The sequence below is a fragment of the Chionomys nivalis genome, chromosome 15, assembly GCF_950005125.1.
Source record: "Chionomys nivalis chromosome 15, mChiNiv1.1, whole genome shotgun sequence".
Lineage (NCBI taxonomy): Eukaryota > Metazoa > Chordata > Mammalia > Rodentia > Cricetidae > Chionomys > Chionomys nivalis.
Genome location: NC_080100.1, coordinates 66,886,964 through 66,901,997, shown reverse-complemented (window position 1 = coordinate 66,901,997; position 15,034 = coordinate 66,886,964). Strand labels below are relative to the sequence as shown.

The window sequence follows — 15,034 nt, the reverse complement described above, 5'->3', positions numbered from 1 at the left end:
GTTCCTAGCATGAACACAAATGTTTCAGTTTAAACTAATAGCTTCTGAGAGAGTGATTTGATGAACTAACAAAGAGACATATTGCACATAATGTGAGATGAGCATTAGCTTTGCTATGGGAGAACCAAGGAGGCTTTGCCATCGCTGTTGTTTTTAACTTGTGCCTGTGAAACACTACACAACAGCTGCAGTCTTCCTCCTTTGTTTTTTTTTCTGGTATCTTGTTCTCTATGTTAATGCAAATTAATATGTTTCAAACTCTGTTCTATTTACTCAACGTACACGTTTGACTTTAGACTGCTTATGGCCAGAGTGTTCATTGATGAGAAAGTTCTATAAAGCTCGTGCTACATCAAGCATACAGAGATTTTAAGTAAGCATATGCTGAGAATATACTATATTTGAGGAACTCAATTCTTTAGGCACATATGCATTATTTCAAAGAGTCCTAAAAACACAGATTTACACAAACTTCCCAATATATTCAATTCATGAGTTAAAAAGATAAGGGTGATATGCTAGACTTCAGATCCCAAGGTTTATAATATTTTTACCAAGAAGGGGCCCTCCTTTACAATTCTTTAGGAAAATTAGAGAATGTTTAACTCACAAAATTTTACCTGGGTTCTATATATGCTCTCTCCATAAGCTTTCATTTCAAGAAATCCTGTGTCTTTCTTAAAATCATTCCCTTTTTCTTGATTGCTGTATTTGGTCCAACCAGAACTGGTTTGAGAATGTTCATCATTCTGAATTTCCTTCTGCACGTAAACAAAAATTTAGGCCATTAACTAAGTATAATAGTGGTATTATGCATACTTATTATATATATTTTATGGACTTCAGCTTAATATATAATTGCATATACTTTCTGATCAAGTCCTCCTAAAAGAAGGGCTATAAAACACTGATTAAAATTTTTCAAGGAACCAATACTTAGAGCAAACTTTCTATATTATAGTGATTTCTGTATATCACACAAACACACATACACACACACAAAAAAAGAGAATGCTTTGTTTAGAAACTTATTTAACGAGGAATCAAAGACAAAAATATTTTATATAGCCATATAAATTTTAAGATTACAACTCAGATATTAAAAATTGTCCACTTATGATCAGACTGCCTTGTCTACTAACAATCCTCCTTATGAGTCATCTAGTACAAAAACATTATATAAAGTCCTATGCAAATTAAAGCTACAGTTCAGAACTGGTGAGAGCTCTGTCAGTAACCTGTTTGCCATGTAATCATGAAGGCCTGAATTCAATTCTTAGAATCCAGACAAATAAAATAGCCTTGTCTGCTGACACCCAACACTTGGAAGTCGAGATGGGTAGATCCTAGGGTTTGTACATTACATGGCAAGCTCTAGAAACCCTGTCTCAAGAAACAAAAATTAAATAAAGAAAAAAACAGAAAATGCAAATAAAACAAAACTTATACAATAAACAACAACCAAAACATAAGGTGGGCTGTTCTCAAAGAATGATATCCAAGGCTAACAGCTAGCCTCCTCAAAAGGTAGCTTCTACACTTGAAAGTATACCTGAGCACACCTACACATACCTACACACAGGTAAAGTCTAGACCTAAAAATTATCCAGTTGTGGATAGACTGTTTACTTTTTCAGCCTTTCACTGGTAAGACTTCTTACCAGCAAAATAATTCAGCACCAATCTTACGGAAGAGCAACAAAGACAATCACTTTTAGCTCCTGCTATTGCAAACAAAGTATCTTAAAAAAAATCTGAATTGTGCTCATAAACCATTGCCTCTATCTTTAAAAATAGAACATGAGCAAGAAAGTCAGGACCGCGAGGGGTGTACCCACCCACTGAGACGGTGGGGCTGATCTAACGGGAACTCACCAAGGCCAGCTGGACTGGGACTGAAAAAGCATGGGATAAAACCGGACTCTCTGAATATGGTGGATAATGAGGGCTGCTGAGAAGCCAAGGACAATGGCACTGGGTTTTGATCCTATTGCATGTACTGGCTTTGTGGGAGCCTAGGCTGTTTGGATGCTCACCTTCCTAGACCTGGATGGAGGGGGAGGACCTTGGACTTCCCACAGGGCAGGGAACCCTGACTGCTCTTTGGACTGGAGAGGGAGGGGAAGGGGAGTTGGGGGTGAAGAGTGGGGGGAATCTAAACTGTCTGTCAAACTGTTTCCTGTACTTTGCAGGCAAGAGTCCCCCGCCCCCCCCCCCCCCTTCAGCAGGCTGCAATTTTGTAGCCCCAGAATAACTCTGAAAGACTGAATTTCTTCATCAGCTCAGAGAGGTTAAGGTGAAAATTTGGAATAAGAACTTCTCTTCCTCCCTTTGAAAGAATCATCATAAGTCTGTAAACAATTGCTATTTGAAAGAGTTTGCAGCAAGAAAAATTGTTTTTTAACCTCACATGGTTGAAAGAAGATAAATCTCTAGGCCTGGACAATTAAATGGTTAAAATCAGGTATAATTCCACAAAGATTTCAGGTAAACAGAATACAAAGAAACATCTATTATCACCAGCAAAAAGACCAGAAACATAATGTTTACTTTCTATTCTTTCCAGGAACTATACAGGAGATCTACACATTAGGGTGCATTATACAAGTACTCTAAGTTATGGGATGTCAGGTGATTTATTTAATCCACTGTACCTTAATTTAATCAACGTGAGGTGGAATGATATAATACCAACCGTCACATAGAGATAGGTTTAAATGAGAGAGTGTAAGTGATTAGAATAGTGTCCACAGTGATCACTGTCGGCACAGAGCAGCAGCTCTAAGAATTCTCACAACCACAGCAAGACTAGGAATTACCTTTCACACACCAAGCGGCATACTGCCGCCTGTAGGACGGCATAGAACAAATGACTTCTTGATGTCTCAGAACAGGTAAAGTAAACCTAGGTAAAACTAGTGGATTTAACTTAGAAATTCTTTTTGCACCCTGTTATTCTTATTTCTGTAAGTTTCCTTCAATGAAGAAAATATCTGCATGTATATGATGTGTGTAAGCACGCATGCCTGTGTATGCACATGTGTGATGGGTAGAGGCTAGAGGACAAGTTCAGGTGTCATCGTCACCTTCCACTTTGTTTGAGACAGGATTTCTTATTGTCTGTTCCTGTGTATGTTAGGCTAGCTGGCCTATTAGCTTCCAGGGATAGCCTTGTCTTCATTGCCCATTTCGCCACAGGAGTCTGGAATCACAGATGTGTACTACCATGTTGGGCTTTACGGGTCCTAGAGATCTGAACTCAGCTCCTCATACTTTGTCCATGGAGTTGTCTCCCCTGATCTCTTAGTTTCCTTAAGTTGACAGTGCAAAGAAGTTTATGTATTCCAAGGTAACTTCTCCTTTCTATAACATCTTATATAGATCAACAATTAACACATATTAGTAATTTTGCCCCTTTGTGTTCCCTTATTTTGCATATTTTTAGTAACCTGTATTCTACTAGAAAATGAATTTTCCCATTTGAGGTAAAGCACCTCAAAAATGGATATATGATGTTCCCCATTCACATTTCTAATGCACTGCACATCTTCCAGAAAAACCTACAAACCTTGACTAAATATTACCCCAATTCTGCCACTCAGCTTTCTAAAATGTCTAAGAACACTGAACACAAGAGTTTTTGTGATTGTCATTTTTAACTCAGTCAATTTACATAACAACTCTTCGTAGATGATACTTTAAAGGAAGTATACTAGGTGCATAATGTGTTTCTTGTCACAGATTGGAAAAAAACAGAAAAGTTAACGAATGAAGTTATTGTTCTCACCCTTCCTAGAAATATTCACAATGTGGTTTTCTCATTTAGACCAGTTATGTACTTCTGTCTGACACAGAACTTAACAAAACAATGCATTTTAAAACTCGGTATATAAAATAGATGCTACCTGATACTTTTGGTTGACATAATATTTGTTGTTCTTTAATACTTTAGCAGCTAAATCTAAGGCTGTATGATTATTAAATAAAATACTCTAATTATTCTTCACAGAAAATATATAATTCAGATATACTTACAAATACAAGAATAACTTTCAGTCACTGGTGGTGAGTACTAGAAAACCAACTGAAAACGACTCAATACACTAAGTATTGACTTTCAGAATGGCAATGAGGGCCAATGAAAGAACTAGTGTAAGATTGGTGACTACAGAAACTCAGGTATCAGCACAGGGGTCAGAATTTTGTTTTGTTGTGACACAGTCCTGTTATATAGCCCAGATTAGCCAGGGATTCATGATTCTTTTGCTTCAGCCTTTAAGAGTTCTGGAATTTTAGGTGCCTACTTCTAGAGCTATGTTAAGTGTCCAGATTCTATCTCTATTCTTTTGTCTGTAAGTCTGTCTTCTTATCAAAGCTAGACTGTGAAAGAAATATTTTAATTCTCATACTTCTCACTATTCCAATGATCTGATTACATGCTCATTCCCAGATCAATCACTGTCAAGGACAATGACATTTCCCACAGTTCAAATAGATACATACCATAAACTAAATTCAATTTTCCAAATTGGCGAGTGGTACTGCTCGCCAGGATAAGGTGAGTATAGAAAGACATATTATGTGTACTCAGAAGATTCAAAAGGCTTCCATAATTTCTGCTACTCTAACAAATATGAAATAAGAATTCATGTTCAGGCTTTGTGCAAGGTGATCGGGACATAATTATGGAAAACACAAAGTAGAATATCATTAAGTAATTAAAAATTTATTCTAGCTGCACAAAGAAAAGACCTGATGTTAGTATGAGGTTAGAAAAAAAAAGAGAAGCAGTTTGAATTAACTCACCAAGGCCAGCTGGCCGGGGTCTGAAAAAGCATGGGACAAAACCGGTCTCGCTGAACATAACGGACAATGAGGACTACTGAGAACTGAAGAACAATGGCAATGGGTTTTTGATCCTATTGCACGTAATGGCTTTGTGGGAGCCCAGGTAGTTTGGATGCTTACCTTAATAGACCTGGATGGAGGTGGGTGGTCCTTGGACCTCCCACAGGGCAGGGAAACCTGCTTGCTCTTTGGGCTGAGGAGGGAAGAAGACTTGATTGGGGGGGGGGGATGGAAGGTGGTGGCGGGGAAGAGGCAGTAATCTTTAATAATTAAATAAATTAATTAATAATAAAAAATAAATAAAAGTTAAAAAAAAAGAGATATGTGAAATAGAATTGGTATGACTTAGTAATGACTGGATATAAGAAATCAGTAAGGAAAGTTTTGAAAAGTGATCCTAGGTCACTGGCACGAGTTAACAGGTATCATTTCATGCTGAAATGAGATATACTGGAAGGAGTATGACTGTTCATAGGTGAAGGTTATTTATGAACATCCTGAGCTTTTTCTAACCCTATGAATGAATCATAAATTCTTCACTTATCTATCCGGAGTTTCACTGGGAGTTTGAACCCTGCTGAAAAAAAAAAAAACTTGAGACCTGGAATTTACATGACAAAGAAGAAGAAAGAAGGTGGAAGAGGGAAGGAAATTATTTCTAAATTTTAAAAATAATTCTTTCCTTTCCAAAAGAGACAGAAATCTCAAATTTGTATGTCATGCACTCTCTGCTAATATACTATAGTGTATGGTAAAATATTTAAAATTATTTTTAGCATATACCACTAAAGCATTTATGATATAAGTAGAGACTGAAAATAAAACAAGTTTAAACTTAAGCTTCTGTCAAATCTATACCCACATTCTTGACTATTTAAGAAATTGAGAACGCCTTAAAAATATCCCATATTCATATTTCTAATTATTGCACTTTCAAATTTCAGAACTCAGTTTTTTTTATTTTTTTTATTTTTGGTTTTTCGAGACAGGGTTTCTCTGTGGCTTTGGAGCCTGTCCTGGAGCTAGCTCTGTAGACCAGGGTGGTCTCGAACTCACAGAGATCCGCCTGCCTCTGCCTCCCGAGTGCTGGGATTAAAGGTGTGCGCCACCATCGCCCGGCAGAACTCAGTTTTAATAGAAACAATCAGCCCTTCATTTCTGCATGTTCTAAACCATGGACTTGACAAACTAGCTGGCTTAAACCTGACTGGTCCTGAATATGTCCATGCTAGTAGCAATCTAGAGACAATTTAATGTACACAGGAAGGTATACATGACATATAAACCCTATGTATTTCACAAAAATGCTTTAGAGCTGAGCATCTGTAACTCTGGTATTCAAGGATATTCGAGAACTGAAAGGAATGACTCTTGATACTTTATGAAAACAAATGCTTTAAAAGTCTAATACTTATTTTACTTACCTCTAAAAGAAAATCTCCTAAATACTGAATTGGATAAAAAGGAGCCTTAAAGTTCTTTTGTTCTCGCTCAGCACTGATTCTTGCATTACTGGCAATCACATGAGTGATCCCACTTGGAGAACTTTTTGGTAAAATGACATTTGCCTTTCCAGCCTCCAAAACTCTAAATAAAAGTGTAGATGATGGGGGAAAAAAGCATTAGAAGTATAGTGAATTCATCCAGTCAATTACCAATTATTTCCTTAGGGATATGAATAAAATTTCCTAAAAAGAGGTTATTCCCTTGGGTCACTGAGGGACCATGGAAAGTTAACAATTGTAATAATTTCTTAAAACCTAAATTGTCTAGAACAATTGTTTAAGAATCTTGCTATTCTTTCCATTTCTTCATATGGGACGTTTTGATGAACCATGAATATTGAAGCAATTGACATGCACAAGTCACAGCAATAAGTCAAAATAACAATGAATAAAAACTTAGGTAAACAGCTACCGTGGAAGCCAAAATACACCTCCAAGGAAATCACTGTGAACCATAATAAATAAAAAATAAATAAATAAACAAAACCAGCTGCCGAGACCGTTAACATTTCTAGTGTTTGGCTAGGCTTTGTGGCACACAACTAGAATCACAGATTTGGAGAGGCAAGGTAGGAGGATCTTAAATTTACAGCCTCCCCCATGCCCCCCCAAGTGAAATGAATAAATTCTAAGCCAATCTGGGATATAAGTGAGATCCTTTTTCACCAAACAAAACTAAAACAAACAAAATTCAAAACATTAAAAAAAAGAAGAAAAGCTTAAACTTATAATAAGCAGTTTTACATTAAAGATTCTGAAGATATTACATAGAGACAAACTCATTCAAATATGAATTACTGTTTTGGTTTCTGTTTAAGGTCTAGAAAGCAAGAAAAGACAATCTATAGAATCACAACTTTTTTTGAACCTATAACAAAAAACTTTTAATTTTGTAGAACAAAAGGAAAAAAATAACAGAAGTAAACATGATAATGAGCTAAATTTTAATGGCAAAGTACAGCTAATGTGACACTGGGAATATGCCACAAGAAAAGTTTGTCTTCACCTATATGTGCTTATTCACAGGTCTAGTCATGGGAAGAAAACTTAGGATAAAGGGGTAATTTAGGATACAAGAGAAACTTCCTAGTCGTGGGCTAGTAATTACTGGCTGCCACTGAAATATTGGCAGAAATAAAATCACATTTTTTTCTTATACAAAGCAAATACATGTGGACTACTGGAGAATGATAAAGCTTAGCCCTTAGTCAGAGGGGAAAAAAGGCTGCCTTTTTATGAAGAGTAGAAAGAAAATCTATTTGCCTTTAAAGAATTGGTAAGAACCTTTACTGCTGTGCACCCTGGTAAAAGAGCCACTGTTTTCAAAACCAAAGAAAAGGGAGGAGGAAGCAAAGGACTTGGTTCCGGATCCCACATCAACACAGAAACAGAGATGTAGTATTTCATGGGTACCTGAAAGTGCTACTGACACGAGGCAGAATCTGACTGCCATGTGGGGAATGGAAGGAGGGTGACGCTCAGCTTTGTGCAATTGCTTTGAGAGGTTTCAACAACAGGAGTCAGCAGTTTGGACAATGCTTAACTCTGAAGCCTATGCAGCACAATGAAGAATCTATCCACCCAGAACTGTGACTTACAAAGGAGTAATAACATAGAAGAAAAGCATGACAGGAGTCTTTCTATGATGTGATGTGTCTGAGTGATTTCTTAGAGGCAAGAACATCAAGAAAAGACCTTACTGCACCAAGATCTCAAAAAAAAAAAAAAAAAAATCCACAAAGAAATTAGTCTGTTGCTGTATCATGCTGAAGTTTATTGTATACAGCATTAACAAAACATACACCTAGCCCAAAAGTGAAGAGATTATCATACATGAGTGCACACACACATGAAGGAAAGATACTATTCACCCGGGCTTCTGCACACAATGACTGGGATAAAACAAAAATCAGGCCACTCTCAGCCCTGTAGCTGCCTGCTTGTAGGTACCCCTTTGCTCATCCTATCTCCATTCCCTGGGGACTCTACCACTTCTTGGTTTAAACATAGCTTAGCTCTTTCTTGTGGACACTCTCACCCAAACACTTTCTGTCAGGGAACCCAAGTTGCCACACAGGACTGTGACTCAAGTGGCTTTCACTGTCTTTCCTGTCCTCTATTATGAACTCTTTGGTCTCACCTGCAGTCCTGAAGCAGCATGTGGAAGAAGGTACCCTTCCCACCCCACCTCAAGTCACTGGAGACACAACTTCTTGACATAGGATATCTATCAATTCAGCTCTACAAATGGTACTAGAAGAAAAACAAATCTGAAGTAATTAAACACATTTAAAAAAAACATAAGGAATAAGTGATCCAAGATTATCAAATCAAAAGAGGGGAAAAACCCACACCATAGCAAAATAACAGCACTCAATGAACAGTGCTCAGTGATGACTCTCAGCATCAGTGGTCTCAATTCCCCAATAAGAAGCACAGACTAACAAAGTGGACTGGAAAACAGAACCCATCTTTCTGATGCATTCAGGAAACATACCTAACCATCATAGAGCAACATCACCTCAGGGTAAAAGGATGGAAAACGACATCCCAAGCAAACTGACCAAGAACCAAGCACATAGTCATTTTAATATCTGAAAAAATAGAATTCAAACCAAATTAATTAGAAGAGAAATGGAAGGATACTACATACTCATTAAATGAAATCCATCAACATGGTATTGCAATTCTAAACATCTACGCACCAACCCCATGAAAAAAGCACACAAAAAGCTAAGCTCACATGCTGACACTCAAAGTGTGACAGTGGAATACTTCAGCACACCAGTCTCCCCAGCAGAGTTCATCCAGACAAAAGTCAATCAGAGACAAGCTGGAGCTACATAACACCATAAAAATGGACCTAACAGATATTCACACAACATTTCAATTAAATAGAAAAGAATATTATAGAACTTTCTCCAAAACTGACTACATACTTTGACAGAAAGTAAGCCTCAACAGAAACAAGAAAATTGAAATAACACCCTGTTGAAACTGAACTCACTACTGAATGAAAAGTGAGCCACTACAGAAATCAAGAAGGAAATTTAAAACTTCCTAGAACACAATTAAAATGAAAATAATTAAACTATGGAACACAGTAAAGGTGATTCTAAAAGGCAAGTTCATGGCACTAGGTGCCTATATTAAAAAATGGAGAGAACTCCCATTAGCAACTTAATGCCACACCTGAATGCTCTAGAACAACAAGAAGAAACAGTACCCAAAAGAGTAGATGGCTAGAAATAATCAAAACTCAGGGCTGAAACCAATGAAATAGAAACAAACTACAGAACAAAAGTAAACAACAACAAAAAAAATTACAAAGAACCAATAGTTGGTTCTTTTAGAAAAATCAGAAAGACTGACAAAACCTTTGCCAAATTAACTAAAAGATAGAGACAAATGAAATTAATAAAATTAAAGATAAAGGAGGGCATTACAAATGAAGTGAGGAAATCTGTATTCCATCAAACTGTAAAACTGAAAAGAAACAGATACATTTCTTGAGAACATGTCTTATCACAGTTAAATAAAGATCAGATAAGCGATTTAAACAGAATCATAACCATCAGTGAAACAGAAGGAGAAATTAAACTTTTCCCAAACAAACAAAGACAGGTTCAGATGGATTCAGTGCAGAATACTAAAAGACAATCATGGAAAACTTAAAGTAATATTCCCCAAATTATTCCTCAAATTAGAAACTGAAGGGACATTTCATATTTCTTTTCATGAGACAACTATTACTCGATACCTAAATTACACAAATACCCATCCCCCAAAATTACATACCAATATCCCTTATGAACACAAATGCAAAAATTCTCAATAAAACACTTGCAAAACTGAATCCAAGAAAACATCAAAAAATTGTCTGCCATGATCAAGTTGGATTCATCCCAAACATGGCTCAACATACATAAATTGATAAATTTAATCTATCACAAACAGACTTAAAGATAAACCCAAAGGATCATCTCATTAGATTCAGAAAAGGCCTTTAAAAAAATCTATCATTCTTCATGATAAAAGCCCTGGATTTATAGGAATACATGAGACACACCTCAACATAATAGACAATCTATAGCAACACAGCCAATATCAATCTAAATGGAAAAAAAAACTCAAAGCATGTCCACTAAAATCAGGAACAAGATAAGGATGTATCTTAGCTAGAGCAATAAGACAAGTGAAGGGGAACAAGAGGATACAAACAGGAAAGGAAAAAGTCAGTTTCTTTATTTTCAGAATATACTGCTTTATACATAAAAGACTCTGAAAGTTCCATCAGGAAAACTCTACAGCTGAGAACACTTTCAGAAAAGTAGCAACATACAAAACTAACACACAAAAATCAGTACCCTTTCTATATATATAAACACACACAAATGACAGACTAAGAAATCAGAAAAATGTACCTTTCACAATGGTGCTCCAAAAATTAACTAATTAATTTTTAAAGATTTGGAGATTTTTTTTGTTTTTCTAGACAGGGTTTCTCTGTAGCTTTGGTGCCTGTCCCCTGAACTAGCTCTTGTAGACCAGGCTGGCCTCGAACTCACAGAGATCCACCTGCCTCTGCCTCCCGAGTGCTGGGATTAAAGGCGTGCGCCACTGCCCGGCAGATTTGGAGATTTTTTTAAAAAAAAAAATTAAAAAAATGGGACACTAAAGAAATTGAAGATGACATTAGAAGTTGGAATAATCTCCCATGCTCAAATATCAGTAGAATTAATATCATGAAAATGGCCATCCTGTCAAAGACTATCTATAGATTCAAAACAATGGCATCAAAATTCCAGCACAATTCTTCATAGAAATCGAAAAGCTAATTCTCAGCTTCACATGTAACACAAATAATCCAGGATAGCTAAAACAATCTTGAATAATAAAAGAACTGTTGAAGGTATCACTGTCCCCAATTTCAAGTTGTACTACAGAACTTCAGAAGTAAAAACAGCAAGAGTCTTTCATCAATGTAATCAAATTAATTCCCAGAAATAAATTTACTAACCTATGGACATATGATTTTTTGATAAAGAAGCCAGAAATACACACTAGAAAATAAGAGAGCATCATTAACAAATGGTTACTGGTCAAATTGGATTCTTGCATGTAGAATGCAAATCTGGTGGGGGACAATTCTGTATTCTGTCAATTACATTTTAAATAAATGCTGACTGGCTACTAGCCAGACAGGAAGTAGGAGCGGGGCAATGAGAACAGGAGTATTCTGGGAAGAAGGAAGCTCTGCCCCCAGTCCTGCCCAGAACACCAAAGAAGCAGGATGTGACCTGCCCTGCTGAAAAAGGTACTGAGCCACGTGGCTAATATAGATAAGAAAATGGGTTAATATAAGCTACAAGAGCTAATAAAAAGCCTGAGCCAATGGGTCAATCAGTTCATAATCTTATGGAGATCTCTGTGTGATTTTCTTTGGGACTTGCCGGCTGTGGGAACTGGGCAGGACAGAAACCCCAACAAGCAGGCCCTCATGTTACACAAATTGATTTATATTCATCAGCCTGTATAAAACTCAAGTCCAAATGCATCAAGTACTACAGCCAGATACACTGACTCTGACAGAATGAGAAAGTGAGGAATAGTCTTGAACTCACTGGCATAGAAAAAGACTCCCTAAACAGGACACCAATAGCATAGGCACTAAGAACAATTAATAAATGGAACCTAATCAAACTGAAAAGCTTTGTTATGGCAAACGACATAACATCCAGATAAAATTGCAAGCTACAGAATATGAAAAGGATCTTTGCCAATTACATATCCAATAGAGGGCTAATATATAAAATATATAAAGAACTAAAAAAAAAAAGTGGATATTATGAAAAACAAAGCCACAACTAGACAATATGCAGAAAGTAAAGAGGTTTTAGAGTCAGCACTCAGTCCTAAATGTGATCTTTTCATCATATACCCTATCAGGTCTTCTCTTCACGTAGAAGAAGAGACGGAAGGAATATCAGAATCAGAGGGAACCAATGGCTCCAAGGAAATAGTGATCCCTAGACTCAAAAAAACTGACACACATAATAACTGAGAGACTGTGGCAGCATGCACAGAGCCTGAACAGTTTCAAGCCAGATGAGATCCCAGTCCTGAGAAGGGAAAGTGGACAAGGGATCACACCCCTAACTATGAAGCTTTCTATAACTGACACCTGCTTGCAAAGTCAAAATTAGTTTCTTCTGGTGGAGTCTCACAGAATATAATAATCACACTTCAGGGTAGGCCACATGCCCAGCAAGTACTCCAAAACATATCCTTTTAGGTTTAGTTAATAGAGGCATCATTACATCGATATTAATAAGCTCTTACCTACCAATTATTATTTTTTATTAACAAAAACAGCTTAACTTCCACAGCCAAAAGGTATTATATACAAATAAATATATATCCTGAAATACATGTCTATGAGACTAATTTTGAACTTTAATGCATGCATATGTAAAAAGCCAAAAATATTTCTATTTAAAGAGCCTTAAAGTAAAACATTATAAAAATAGACAAATATCATTATGAAATTAAGAGGTCAATTAATCATGAGGATACAGTAACTGTAAACACACACACACATATATATCTCCAATAAGCATTAAAGGATAGAAAAGAGAGATTATAGTACAATAAATTATAAGGAAACTTAGGTACACAGCTATCAACACTAGTGAATATCCAGTTAGGAAGCTAAAGAGAAAACTTTAAATTTGAATTATATGTCAGACCAAAGGGACCTACGACACATGCAGAACATTCTATCCAAAAGCAATAATATAAATGTTCTTCTCAAGTATACAGAAAATTCTCCAGGACAGATCATGTGATATCACTAGACAAATTTGAACAAATTGAAGAAAATCTAATGCAGCTAAAATCATAACCACCATATTTTTTATTGATAGTAATATAAGTTAGAAGAAAACATAAATATGTGGAAAATAAAGTATTATACAATCACTACCTTAACTAAATAATAAGGCAAAAGTTGGTAATATGGTGAGAGATCCTAGCCTAGCACTGTAATCACCAGCACTGTGAAAACATCTTGAGCTTCGCAGTAGTGTAATTCGCCTTTAATCCCAGCACTTGATGCAGAGGTAGGTGAATCTGAGTTCAACACCAGCCTGGTCTACAGAGCATTCTCTAGGACAGCCAGGGCGACCCAGAGAAACCTGTCTCAGAAAAAAACAAAAACAAAAACAAACTATAATGGAAAGGCAGCACACTGAAAGTTATGGAACATCGGGATCGGGAGGCCATGCTGGTCAGAGGTTGCAGTCTACCATGGCTTGGGAGTACAATATAGAGAAAATCACCCCATCCCCCAGTGAGGGCTTCCTGTTGCTCTCTACCTAACCTAATCTGGAGACTGTCTCTAGGCCCCAATGCCTGATTATCTCAAGGATGATCCTTGACAATGTTCCCTGCAAATGTTCTTCCCCTCCTGCCCACAGAATAAATAGGTGAAATGCTCTAGTTATTGTGATAGGGCTGTGCTGCTTAATCCAGCTATATGATAGGAGGGTGCCACTTAATGCAAATTAGGGATTTCCCAGCTACTGTCCCCAATCCTATATATCCTCGACAGTATGGAATAAAGTTGAGCGGCCTCACTGAAGCTCAACTGTTTTCCGGAAGAAAATTTCGGCCCGTGTTCACAGACCATGCAAAAAAAGCTCTCTGTCGCTGCTTCTGTCCCTTTTTCCTCATGGACTGGTGACCAATGGACTTTGAGGGAAGAGAGGGCCCCACAATAGAAGGCAATAATAATAGCTTAGGACAAATTTGCAGTCAAGCTTTACATTTGGATGGTTACCTGCCTCTACAGCCTCAACACTTGGTCCTCATCAGATGGCACTGTTTTTGTAGGGCACAGAACCTTTGAGGCTGGAGACATGGTTTGTAGTGGAGAGTTACTGGGGGCAGGCCTCTGAGTGTTATAGACTAACCTTATTTCAAAGCAGGTGTCTAGTTTTTGATCTAATGTGTGACCAAGTTTTTTTGTGAGCTCCCATTGCCATTCCTTTCCCACCATGACTGATGATAGACAGTAACCAGTAACGTGAAACTTCCAGCTAAAACAAAACTCTCGCCGGGCAGTGGTGGCGCATGCCTTTAATCCCAGCACTCGGGAGGCAGAGGCAGGCGGATCTCTGTGAGTTCGAGACCAGCCTGGTCTACAAGAGCTAGTTCCAGGACAGGCTTCAAAACCACAGAGAAACCCTGTCTCGAAAAACCAAAAGAAAAAAACAAAAAAGAAAAAAAAATAAAACTCTCTTTCCTTATGTTTACTTTTGATGAATACTTTGCTATAGAAACCAGAAAAACCAACACAATGCAACAATACGATAAGAAAAAAAAATTATCAGCTTAATGTTACAACTCAAGGAAGAAGAATAAGAACAAATTAAATCCAAACATTGGCAAATAAATGGAATAACAAAGAGCAATGCAAAATACTTAAAAAAAAAAAAACAAAAAACGGAAGATCAGAGTATGGAGGTAGATGTCTGCAATGCCAGCTTTCAGAAAGCCCAGGGAAGAGGGCAACAATTGATTGGGGCAGCCTGTAATACTAAACCTTATAATACAAAACAAAAACAAAGGCTAGAACAAACACACAGAAGAAAAAAAATCTATGGAACTAAAACCTAGAT

General features: G+C 37.0%; 1 protein-coding gene across 2 annotated transcripts in view; it reads right to left on the bottom strand.

The window, feature by feature from the left end:
- Slf1 (SMC5-SMC6 complex localization factor 1) overlaps positions 1-15,034 on the bottom strand; it is a 69,263-nt gene that overhangs the window by 34,769 nt on the left and 19,460 nt on the right. For both annotated transcript variants that reach the window (XM_057789895.1, XM_057789896.1), the window contains 2 exons: positions 6,273-6,435; positions 621-761 (listed from right to left, as the gene is read on the bottom strand). In XM_057789895.1, the coding sequence (XP_057645878.1) occupies positions 621-761; positions 6,273-6,435 (304 nt within the window). The remainder of the gene's footprint in view (positions 1-620; positions 762-6,272; positions 6,436-15,034) is intronic.